Here is a 12,772-nt window from a genome sequence, read left to right on the forward strand (position 1 = left end):
TTGTAAGGGAAAAACAGAACAAGGAGCGTCATCTCATTATGCTTGCTTCTTTTAAACTAATATTAACAGATAAGAATAGTCGAAAAGTGAAAATGATGTCTTTTAAGTGTTAGTAAAGTTCTCCATATTGGGAAAAACAACCTTAAAAATTTTCACTTCAGGATCTTCTCATCTCTATAAATTAGGCTACTGAGTTCTAAATTTATGGACTTGCCAAAATCTACTTGTATTATCTCTAAACAGGTCTTAAGGTGCCACAGATGCTCAGAGCAAATTTAGCCTATACTGCTAATGAACACGCAAACAGTTTTCCCCATCTGCCACCTCTGTCTAAAAAGCTTTGAAGGCCTTCCTCCCTGATCACAAAGAACATAATTATTGTCTACAGAAAAGTCAAGTACAAAGGCCACTAGCCTTTGCAGGCCGCCAAAGATTAACAGCTGCCTCTTCTTTGATTGGGAGAGGTAATAACAGTTACTCTAGTTAATAATTGGATGGATTCCCTGGCTGTGTAATTCAGATTGAGACTGTCATTTTTTGCTGGCCTTTAGCTAAGTGGGGTTATTAGAATGGAGCCACTAATCCTATTAGTCAGTTGTCAGTCTCACAGCGGGTGAGAGCAGGGGAAGGCAGAGCTTTTAAGGTACATAAGGGAAGTCACACATTTTATCTTTAAAGGTATGTTTTTCTCAATCAAATCAGAATTATAAAGCTCTTGATAAAAGTTTTTTCCAGTTTCATATGTCTGAATGCAGAGAATTAGAAAAGGGGTAAAGGGAGTTCACCTTTCTAGAATGAAATGTTTTCAATCACTGAAAAAACTTGGCTTGATACCTACAGTGTATGCATCATGTGCTTGGCCCTGGATAGGAACACAGGCATAGGAGAGTTTAGGCTTTACAGTCTAGTACATGGACACAAATAACTTTATATAAAGTAGAAAGTGGGGAGGGCCACACAAAAAAATACAGGTAAATTAACAAAGAGCTTTGATTTCAGTTGAGGGGATCTGAGTGACTTAACGGAAGACGCAACATTTGATCTTGGTCTTAAGGGATTGGGGGAGCATTTGAACATTACAAGTTGGAAAGGTGGCAGTTTGGATGGAGAAGATAATTATGGTTAAGCATTTTTAGTGTACTTTTCTCGATTCTAGAGGGATTGGGACAAGCAAAAATGGTATATCTGAAGAGCGTTCAGTGTTATGGCATTAAGGCGTCCAGAAATAGAATAGGGGCACTGTATAAGGAGTGCCAAGTGATTGGCATAGGAAGTTGGTGTGGCATAAAAAGAGAAACAAGAGATTGGGAAGCTTTCTGTGTCCTTTAAGTCTACCTGTATTTGTATGAAGATTATTTCCCCCTTTTTTTTTTTTTTAGAGATGGAGTTTTGCTCTTGTTGCCCAGGCTGGAGTGCAGTGGTGCAGTCTTGGCTCACTGCAACCACCACTTCCCAGGTTCAAGCAATTCTCCTGCCTTAGCCTCCCAAATCGCTAGGATTACAGGCATACACCACCAGGCCCAGCTAATTTTGTATTTTTAATAGAGGTAGGGTTTCTCCATGTTGGTCAGGCTGGTCTAGATCTCCTGACCTCAGGTGATCCGCCTACTTCGGCCTCCCAAAGTGTTGGGATTACAGGCATGAGCCACTGCGCCTGGCCAATTATTTCCTTTTTTGATTTGCATATAAGGTATTTAACACCACATGCTTGGGAAGGTTTTTTTTCCTCTCTTAGTTTTAACATTTGGTTGGCTCATCACTGAGACATCTTGATTGTCCCTTTCTGTCCCCATGAGATGAGGAAGTCATCTCTAATTTCACAGGATTGTTTCATCCGTATTTATGTATAAACTGTTAGGAATGGGATTCAGTGAGTGGTATTTCTCCTTCTTATAATAACATGCCTCTATATTGTGTTAATCTATTATATCTCACAGGACATTTTTAGTATGTGAAATAAATCCTTTCATTGGTTCATTCTTTTGTTCCATCACTTGTCTATCAGGTATTTACCATTTCTGCTCTGTGCCAGGACTTGGGCTGCAAAGATGAGTCAGATGCCACCCTTGAGGAGCTTGCAGACAGAGAGAATGGGACCATGAGGTAGGGCAGAGGTGATGGGATGAATAGGGGTTGATGTGGGACATGAGGAACTTAGGCAGATGCTGAGCAGTGTTTCTATCTGGCCATGCTCCATGGAAGAGTTCAGAGGTGGCCTATTGCATCTCTAATCCAGAAGTACACATAACCAGAATCTTCCTTAACTCCAGGGGGTGATTTGGGAGATATCACAGTTGATTTTGTTTTTTGGTTTCTGAAAAGCTGCAAATAATAAACTAAAACTTCAGTTTTCAATTGTACATTAGTAAAAAGTTGGCTCTGAATGGCCTGTATCTTCCTGAAATTGGCTTATTTGGTCCTGTTTAATATCTGTTAGAGCTTGTGTCTTAAGTTTTTCAAGAGGTCACATCCATGTTGTTGGCATTGCAGAAAAGACTTTGAGGGTTTTTCAGAGGTTTTTTTTTAAGACATAGATGTATACATTAAAATGATCTGCTTTTACTCACTCCTTTTCCCCTCCACTTCTGCATTGGTGGTGCAGTTACCTCCCGTTGTGGAGGGGTCTGCAGGAACAGCAGTGGTGCTGCTCGGTTTCCCTGTGGACAGATTGATCTGCTGGTGCCTCTGCTTGGCTTAAAGTACTCTGTACCCTGTTTTCGAATTGAGAGATGTCAATACATAAAGGCTTTACACTAAAATGGAATATGATAGGAGAGTTTAGTTCCTTCCTTGATGGTTGTTAAGGAAGTTCAGGGTGAACATGTCCTTCATTCTTGGAAAATGGAATCTCATTCTTTGGTCATGAAGCTCATTTCCAGTGAAAAACTATTCTGTGAGGCAAACATAATAACCAGAATGGAGGATTTCATCCTGCAATCACACCAGATAAATTATTGTTTGTGTTTTTGCAGTTAAAACCATGTATAATGTAAGAGAATCTTTGTCAGCCTTCCTTCTCATTCAGCAGCCATTGCTGAGCATTACTGAGTGCAGTCCCCTGTGCTAAGTTTTTGGGATGTGATGATGAAATAGACATGATCTCTAACATAGCAAGCTCAGAGTTTAGTGAGGATACAAAGATGAAAACGAGAGGATTTTCCTTCCTGAAAAGGAACAGTTTATGCAAAAGCACAGAGGCATGAAAAGGTAGGGGTCATATGTTTGGTTGCGAGAGAGGCCAGGGTCCTGGCAGGGAAGGAGGCTATTGGAGAGGGGTCAGATTCTGAAGAATCATTCTAAGGTGCATGGATCTTGTTCTGTGAAGAAGTCATCCCTGGAGTGTTTGAAGCAAAGAGTGACATAATGACATTTACTCTTCAGAGTATTTCTTCATTGTGTATCCAGGGCAGGACTACTCAAATGGAGTCCATAAGCCAGTGCCAGGCCACTGTTACCAAAATGAGATAAATACACAAGAGCAAATTTTGCAAGTTGACAGAGTAATTTTATGTCTGTTGCATCTACCATTTTATCTATTTTTATTTCCGTAGGTTTTTGGGGAACAGGTGGTATTTGGCTACATGAGTAAGTTCTTTAACGATGATTTGTGAGATTTTGATGCACCCATCTCCCAAGCAGTATACCCAATGTGTAGTCTTTTTTTTTTTTTTCCGAGACAGAGTTTCGCTCTTGTTAGCCAGGCTGGAGTGCAATGGCGCGATCTCGGCTTACCACAACCTCCGCCACCTGGGTTCAGGCAATTTGCCTCAGCCTCCTGAGTAGCTGGGATTACAGGCACGCGCCACCACGCCCAGCTAATTTTTTGTATTTTTAGTAGAGACGGGGTTTCACCATGTTGACCAGGATGGTCTCGATCTCTTGACCTCGTGATCCACCCGCCTCGGCCTCCCAAAGTGCTGGGATTACAGGCGTGAGCCACCGCGCCCGGCGAATGTGTAGTCTTTTATCCCTCACCCTTTCCTCCTGAGTCTCCAGAGTCCATTGTGGGGTTTTGTTTGTTTGTTTGTTTTTGTGATGGAGTCTTGCTCTGTCACTCAGTCTGGAGTGCAGTAGTGCGATCTCGGCTCACTGCAACCTCCGCCTCTGGGTTCAAGCGATTCTTCTGCCTCAGCCTTCCGAGTAGCTGGGCTTTTAGGCATGTACCACCAAGCCTGGCTAATTTTCGTATTTTTAGTAGAGATGGGGTTTCACCATGTTGACCAGGCTGGTCTCCAACTCCTGACCTCAAGTGATCCACGCACCTTGGCCTCTCAGAGTGCTGGGATTACAGGCATGAACCACCGCGCCCAGCCCATTGTGTCATTCTTTTTTTTTTTTTTTAATTGCATTTTAGGTTTTGGGGTACATGTGAAAAACATGCAAGTTTGTTGCATAGGTGCATACGTGGCAGTGTGATTTGCTGCCTTCCTTCCCTTCACCTATATCTGGCATTTCTCCCCATGCTTTCTCTCCCCAACTCCCCACCCACCGCTGTCTCCCCGACTCCCCCTCAACAGACCCCAGTGTATAATGCTCCCCTCCCTGTGTCCATGTGTTCCCATTGTTCAATACCCGTCTATGAGTGAGAACGTGTGATGTTTGATTTTGTGTGCTTGTGTCAGTTTGCTGAGAATGATGGTTTCCATCATTCTTATGCCTTTGCATCTTCATACTTAGCTCCCACTTGTGAGTGAGATCACACAATGTTTGCTTTTCCACTCTTGAGTTACTTCACTTAAAATAATAGTCTCCAATCCCATCCAGGTTGCTGCAAATGCCATTAATTCATTTCTTTTAATGACTGAGTATTCCCTCATATGTGTGTGTGTGTGTGTGTGTGTGTGTATATAATGTGTAGATATGTGTGTATATATGCATATATCTATACACACACACACACACACACACACACACACACATCCCCCCCCACAGTGTCTATCCACTCACTAACTGATGGGCATTTGGGTTAGTTCCACATTTTTGCAGTCACAAACTGTGCTGCTATAAACATGCATGAGCAAGTATCTTTTTTGCATATTGACTTCTTTTCTTCTGGGTAGATACCAGTAGTGAAATTGCTGGATCAAATACTTCTGCTTTTAGTTCTTTAAGGAATATCCACGCTGTTTTCCATAGTGGCTATACTAGTTTACATTCCCACCAGCAGTGTAGAAGTGTTCCCTTTAAACTGCATCCACATCAATATCTATTTTTTTTATTATTAGCCATTCTTGCAGGAGTAAGGCGTTATCACATTGTGGTTTTGATTTGCGTCTCCCTGATCATTAGTGATGTTGAACATTTTTTCGTACGTTTGTTGGCCATTTGTATATGTCCTTTTGAGAATTGTCTATTCATGTCCTCAGCCCAGTTTATGATGGGATTGTTTGTTTTTTTCTTGCTAATTGTTTTGATGGGATTGTTTGCTAATTTTTCTCACTAATTTGAGTTCCTTGTAGATTCTGGATATTAGTTATTTGTTGGATGTATAGATTGTGAAGATTTTCTCCCATTCTGTGGGTTGTCTGTTTACTTTTCTGACTGTTCCTTTTGCCGTGCAAAAGCTCTTTAGTTTAATTAAGTTACAGCTACTTATCTTTGTTTTTATTGCATTGCTTTTGGGTTCGTGGTCATGAAATCCTTGCCTAAACCAATGTCTAGAAGGGTTTTTCCAATGTTATCTTCTAGAATTTTTATAGTGTCAGGTCTTAGATTTAAGTCCTTGATCCATCTTGAGTTGATTTTTGTATAAGGTGAGAGGCGAGGATCCAGTTTCATTCTCCTATGTGTGGCTAGCCAGTTATCCCAACACCATTTGTTGGATAGGGTGCCCTTTCCTCACTTTATGTTTTTGTTTGCTTTGTCGAACATCAGTTGGCTGTTAAGTATTTGGGTTTATTTCTGGGTTCTCTATTCTGTTCCATTGGTCTATGTGCCCATTTTTATACCAGTACCATGCTGTTTTGGTGACTGTGGCCTTATAGTATAGTTTGAAATCAAGTAATGTGATACTTCCAGATTTGTTCTTTTTGCGTAGTTTGCTTTGGCTATGCAGTCTCTTTTTTGGTTCCATATGAATTTTAGGAACGTTTTTTCTAGTTCTGTGAAGAATGATGGTGGTATTTTGATAGGAATTGCATTGAATTTGTAGATTGCTTTTGGCAGTATGGTCGTTCTCACACTATTTTAAAATGTGGCCTTCTACTTAGTACATTTTTTCCCATTTGTTAAGTACTTCATCTGTATTGTATTTGACTAAAGTGTTATTCTATAATGGAGTAAAAAATTTAAAAACAAAAAATTGGCTTTTATTCAATAGAGTTTGGGAAGCAGTGTTCTAGAGAATGGACTGGTTAGGGTAAGCTTGGACCCAAAGATACTAATTAGGAGGTTGCTACAATACCTCAAACAAGATACCATGAGATCCTAACTAGACATGGTACTGACATGGAAATTAACAGTGGCCATGGATAGAAGAGGCAGGAACTATAACAGAAGCAGAATTTTCAGAATTTGGAGGCTGAATCAGTGTGAAAGCTGAGGAAGAGGGGATAGTCTAGAGGAGCAAATGTTCTTTTGAGAATCTCCTAAAAATTGGACCCTTCCCCTATGCATTACTATGAGCTTCTCCATCCCTGTTTTACAGAAATGTTTCATTTAATTTCTAATATGGTTATGATTTGTAATGTTTTAAAATATTTTATCTTGAATCCTTATTTGTTTCACATTTAAGAAAGGAGGTGTGTGTATGTGTTTACATCCCCATCTTGACCCTCCACCATTTTCCCTACACTTGAGGTGTTTCCATAGTTCCCTGGGCTTGTTTTAAAACTACTGGTAGAATAACCAATCCCTACCAAATTAAATCCAGAAAATATTTATACGTACTATATGGTCTCATTTATAGGAAAATCTATGATAGTTGGGCCGGGCGCGGTGGCTCACACCTGTAATCCCACCACTTAAGGAGGCCGAGGGGGACGGATCACCTAAGGTCAGGAAACTAACCTGACCAACATGGAGGAAACCCCATCTCTACTGAAAATAGAAAATTAGCCAGGCGTCATTGCAGGCTCCTGTAATCCCAGCTACTCAGGAAGTTGAGGCAGGAAAATCGCTTGAACCCGGTAGACAAAGGTTTCGGTGAGCCGAGATCATGCCATTGCACTGCAGCCTGGGCAACAAAAGTGAAACTCCATCTCAAAAAGAAAAAAGAAAAGAAAGTCTGTGATAGTCAAAACTATGAAACGAATCAGTGGTTGCTTCAGGGAGGAGGGATTGACCATGGAAGGAGCACAAGGGGACTTTCTGGGGTGATAGAAATGGGTGTGTCTTGATAAGCATTTGTCATTTGATTGAACAGTATATTTAGGATCTGAGCCTTTCACCCAATTATAAAATATACCTAAATTAAATTTTTAAAACACGTACAGCCAATAAGCATAAGATGTTCCCCTGGTCATCAGGAAACAGCAAATAAAAACCTCAGTATAATGCCAGTGCATACTTATTACAATGACTAAAGTTAAAAAGACTGGTAAAACCAAGTTTGCGTGAGCATGTGCAATAACTGAAATTAGCACTATACTGCAGATACTATTTCAAATATTTTAGAAAACTGTTTGGCCATAGCTACTAAAACTGAACCTAATGCATACTCTGTAACGCAGCAGTTCTACTCCTAGCCTGTCCAACATAGCTGCATATCACATTGCCAAATACATGTGCACAAATGTTTAAAGTAGTGTTGTCCAAAGCGTCAATCAGCAGTGAAACATTTCAATAAGTGGATATAGAGGGTGAGGCAAAGGAATAATAGACAGCAAGGAAAATGAATGAACTACTGCTATAGGCAGCAACATGGATGAATTTAGAAATAAACAGTCAACCAATAAAAAGCTAGATGTAGTTGGATAAAGTGTGACAAAGATATGAAAAGAAGGCAAAATGAATTCATGAGTTTAAAAGTCAGAATAACCTTTACATTTTGGGACAAGGGAGAGATAGTGAATAGGATGGGCACAAAGGATACCATGTCATGCTGTAAAGCTTTGTATTTTAATTTTGAAGTTGTTACACAGTGTGTTTGATTTGTTTTAACTCATGTAGCTGTACAATTATGATTAGTGCAGTTTTCTCTATGTATATTATATGATAATACAGAGATTATTACTGTTTTCCGAATACATTGACATCCTAGCATAAGAAGAGGGAGTAACAACAGCATTACAGCATTAAATAAATTATTAAGTACCTGGATTTTGCAGTTTTTGATTGTTAGTTTCATTGCAAAGAAATATTTTTCCATTAATAACAAAATTATTAATTTTTAATCTTAAGTATATGAGTCTTGTCTAGCTTTCACAATGAACTTGTTGTCACAAAATGTATTTTATTATGCACAAAGAGAGCAATTGAATGATTAAGATAAGCATTTGATTACACTGCTAAACTCTAGACATGTACTGGCGACAGTAATTGATACATTATTAATGCTCAGAACATCAGAAGAATCAGGCAAATATGTTTGACAGAGCTTATGTATACTCATATCTTCTCCCCATTCCCTTTTCAAAAAACCTCAGTATTTCAAAGTTTCAAGGCTGTGGAATGTATTAGAAGAAATGTAAGGTGGGGATGTAATAGAGGGGTTGTATTAGTTTGCTTGGGGCTGCCATAACAAAGTGCCACAGACTGGTTTGCTTAAACAACGGAAATTGATTTTCCCTCAGTTATAGATGCTGGAAGTCCAAGATCAAGGTGTCCACAGGTTTGCTTGCTCCTGATGCCTCTCTCCTTGGCTCACGGATGGCCACCTCTTGCTGTGTCCTTATGTGGCTTCTTGATTGCACAGGTGTAACCCTCATGTCTCTTTCTCCTCTTATAAGAACACCAGTCATATTGGACCAGAGCCTACTCTAAGAGTCTCACTTTTAACTTAGTTACCTCTTTAAAGATCTTCTCTTCAAAAACAGTTACATTCCGAAGTACTGGGAGTTGGGGCGTCCACATATGAATTTTGAGCGGGACACAGTTCAAGTCACAATAGGTTGTCTTATTTTTTATATATATGTTGCAGCGATTCTGCCTATGCTTAAAAACATACAGCGTAGCATAGAATTACTCTTCTCTTCCCCATGCCAAAATAATGCAAAGAACTTGGAAGTGTTATTTCCCACAAGAATTAGATGCAATTCATAAATTGTATGAAATAATCATAGGTTTTGGTTACTTAATGTTCCTCCAAAATAGCTGAAATGGTATTTTTAAAAAAGGATACAGCTAAAATGGTTAGATACTAGATTATCTTCTATTGCTGAAGACAAATACTCTAGTAGAGGGAATCTTTGTTGAAGTCTATATTGTTAGGTGGTAATTAAGATTACAATCTGATAAAACTGACTTTTAGAGGAGTATTGCAAAAATTTACATATAAATGTTTTCCTTTGCCTGGAATGCTTTTTCTCTTCCCCCTTTCTTTGGCTTGTCTTAAAACCTCAATTTTCTCAGAGAAGCCTATCCTGACCCTTTCCCCATCATATAGTTGATTCCTCCTTTATTCTCATAGAGAACATTTTATCTTTCAAGGTACTTATAATTAAAATCACCTTATTTATAAATATCTGATTGGTGTTGGTCCTATCCACTCATATTTTTTTTAATTTTTAATTATTGTGGGTATATAGTTTGTATATATGTTTATGGTTTACATGAGATATTTTGATATAGGCATACAATGCTTAATAATCACATCAGAGTAAATGGGGTATCCATCATCTAAAGCATTCACCTTTCTGTTACAAACAATCCAGCTGTATTCTTTTAGTTATTTTTAAATGTACAATTAAGTTATTATTGATTATACTCACCCTTGTTGCGCTATCAAGTACTAGGTCTTATTCTTTCTGACTGTTGTTTTGTACTGACCATCCTCACTTCCTCCCCTATTAGCACCCTCCCCCATACCAATACCCTTCTCAGACTCTGGTACCTAGCCTTCCACTCTCTATCACCATGAGTTCAGTTGTTTTAATGTTTAGCTCCCACAAATAAATGAGCACGTGTGAAGTTTGTCTTACTTCGCCTGGCTCATTTCACTTAACATAAAGACCTCCACTTCCAGCCATGTTGTTGCAGATGACAGGGTCTCATTCTTTTTATGGCTGATTAGTACTCCATTCTGTGTATGTCCTACATTTTCTTTATCCACTCATCTCCTGATGGACACTTAGGTTGCTTCCAGTTCTTGGCTATATCGTGAATGGTGCTGAAGTAAATATGGGAGAGCAGATACCTCTTAGAAACATGGATCTCCTTTCTTTTGGGCATATTCCTACCAGTGGACTTGCTGGGTCATATGGTAGCTCTGTGTTTAGTTTTTTGAGGAACCTCCAAATTGTTCTCCATAGTGATTGTAATAATTTACATTCCCACCAACAGTGTACAAGGGTTCCCTTCTCTCTGCATCCTCGCCAGCATTTGTTATTACCTATTTTTGGATAAAAGCCATTCTAACTGGGGTGAGATAATATCTCGTTGTAGTTTTGATTTGAATTTTCTGATGATCAGTGATGTTGAGCACCTTTTCGTATGCCTGTTTGCCATTTGTGTGTCTTCTTTTGAGAAATGTCTATTCAGATTTTTAGCCCGTTTTAAAACTGGATTATTAGAGTTTTTCCTACAGAGTTGTTTGAATTCTTATATATTCTGGCTGTTAATCCCTAGTCAGATAGATAGTTTGTAAATATTTCCTCCCATTCTGTGGACTGTCTCTTCGCTTGGTTGACTGTTTCCTTTGCTGTGCAGAAGCTTTTTAACTTGATGTGATCCCACTTGTCCGTTTTTGCTTTGGTTGCCCGTGCTTGCCATCCACCAAATTGTAAGCTTCATGGAGGACAGCAGCCATGTCTTTATGCTCACTCCTGTTGATCTATATTTCCTAGTACTGGAACAATAGCAGTGAGTAGCATTCAACAAACATTTATAGAATAATATTTATAGAATAATTGAACCATCAGAATGTTTCAGACTATGTATATCATTTGGTTATGGTTTTATTCCTGGGAAACTGGGCTAACTTCTGTTTGTATTTCTGTCTAGAACGTGACAGATCAGATTGCATTTCAAGCTGCTGGTGGATTAACAGCCCTTGAACACATCCTTCAAGTAGTAGTCCCAGCCACAAATGTGAACACAGTTTTAAGAATTCCTCCCAAGTAAGTATAGTTTCTTAATCTATTTTTTACGTTTCATTTGTGAGTCATTTCTGCCCTATGGTTTCCATATGGAGAACCATAAGAAAATTGTGTGTGTATTCAGGGTTGAATACCAAAAGCTTACACTCCCCATTAGGGAGAAAAACAGAGGTGCTCAACGTCAGTTGCAAAACTCAAATGGAGCCTTAAAAGCCTTATAAAGGAAATCTTTTTAGTCTGTGACCTGCTCTAATCTGAAATCAAGAATTGATGAACCCCTGAGCAATTTTAACTGCTTCCAAAAGTTGAGCACAAATAAATAATGATAACAAAGCTAACTTATAGTGTTACCTGTGAGAAAAAAAATGGTCAGTACATTAACAAAGGTCTGAGCTGTGAAATTTCAAGAAGTTCTTACCATACAGGAAGAGCAGTCAGAGGCAAAGAGTGCCATAGTCTAGAGTCCCAGCCAAATTGCTGGGAACTGAATTGTACTTTAGTCTTTAACGGTAAATTGCTTTCCTCTTCTCTTAAGTCCCCCTTTAGTCCCTGGCCAGCTGAGGTACAGCAGCAGTGTTATTTCAGAAGTATTGTGTTCCTGGGTTGTAACATACGCAGTTTCTGGGTATTTTGTGGAGACTCTGATTTACAGAGTTTAAATGAGAGGTTTTAATAAAAGGTCATTTAAGCAGGGCACAGTGGCTGACATCTATAATCCTAGCACTTTGGGAGGTCAAGACAGGAGGATCACTTGAGGCCAGGAGTTCGAGACTAGCCTGGGCAATGTAGCGAGACTCCGTCTCTACAAAACATTAACAAATTTACCCAGGCATAATGGCACACACCTGTAGTCCTAGCTACTCAGGAGGGTAAGAAGAGAGGATCACTTTAGCCCAGGACGTCAAGGCTGCAGTGAACCATGATTGCATCACTGCATTCCAGTCTGGGCAACAGAGCAAGACCCTATCTCAGAAAAAAAAAAAAGCGAAAGCTTCGTTTGTCCATTGGATATAATAGGGAAAGAAAAATTCCAAGAGTATATTCTCTTTTTTTTCTGAGAGACATTTGTATTAAAAAGAAATAGCATTGGCTTTGAAGTCAGACAAACCGGGGCTCTAGTTTCACCTCTGCCAGGCTACTAGCTAAGAGAATTCGAGTGAGTGCCTTTATTTCATTTCATCTGTTTCCTTATTTGGAAAAATAAATGTAATCGTATCGTATTAACCTCATGGTGCTACTGTGAGATCAGTTGAAATAATGTATATGAGAGCTCTTTGTAAACTGCTAAGTGTTTATTATAATGTATATTTGTATATTATTGTAATGTAAAGTTACTTTGTAAATGTTAAGTGAGAGTTTATAAAATAGTCTTGCTTAGTTTTAGACAGTGCTAGCTACCTGATGTGAGATATTTTTGAGTACAAGCTTTTGACATTAAAGTTAATTTGGATTCCTTTGCTGTACTAACAAAGATTAACGAAGAATGGTATAGTTATTCTTTAAGTCAGGAAATCTTTCTGTGGAGCAGAAAGCTCCCCATCAGGCAAGTTATAGCATGCATAGTGGTTTTTGTAACC

General features: G+C 39.1%; 1 protein-coding gene across 8 annotated transcripts in view; it reads left to right on the forward strand.

Annotated features, from left to right (window-relative positions):
• SCAPER (S-phase cyclin A associated protein in the ER) overlaps positions 1-12,772 on the forward strand; it is a 522,830-nt gene that overhangs the window by 340,210 nt on the left and 169,848 nt on the right. For all 8 annotated transcript variants that reach the window (XM_012457694.2, XM_064382920.1, XM_064382918.1 and 5 more), the window contains one exon: positions 11,101-11,216. In XM_012457694.2, the coding sequence (XP_012313117.2) occupies positions 11,101-11,216 (116 nt within the window). The remainder of the gene's footprint in view (positions 1-11,100; positions 11,217-12,772) is intronic.

This window comes from Aotus nancymaae, unplaced genomic scaffold (assembly GCF_030222135.1).
Source record: "Aotus nancymaae isolate 86718 unplaced genomic scaffold, 86718_ANA_hifiasm-v0.15.2.pri h1tg000003l, whole genome shotgun sequence".
In the NCBI taxonomy this organism is placed as follows: Eukaryota; Metazoa; Chordata; class Mammalia; order Primates; family Aotidae; genus Aotus; species Aotus nancymaae.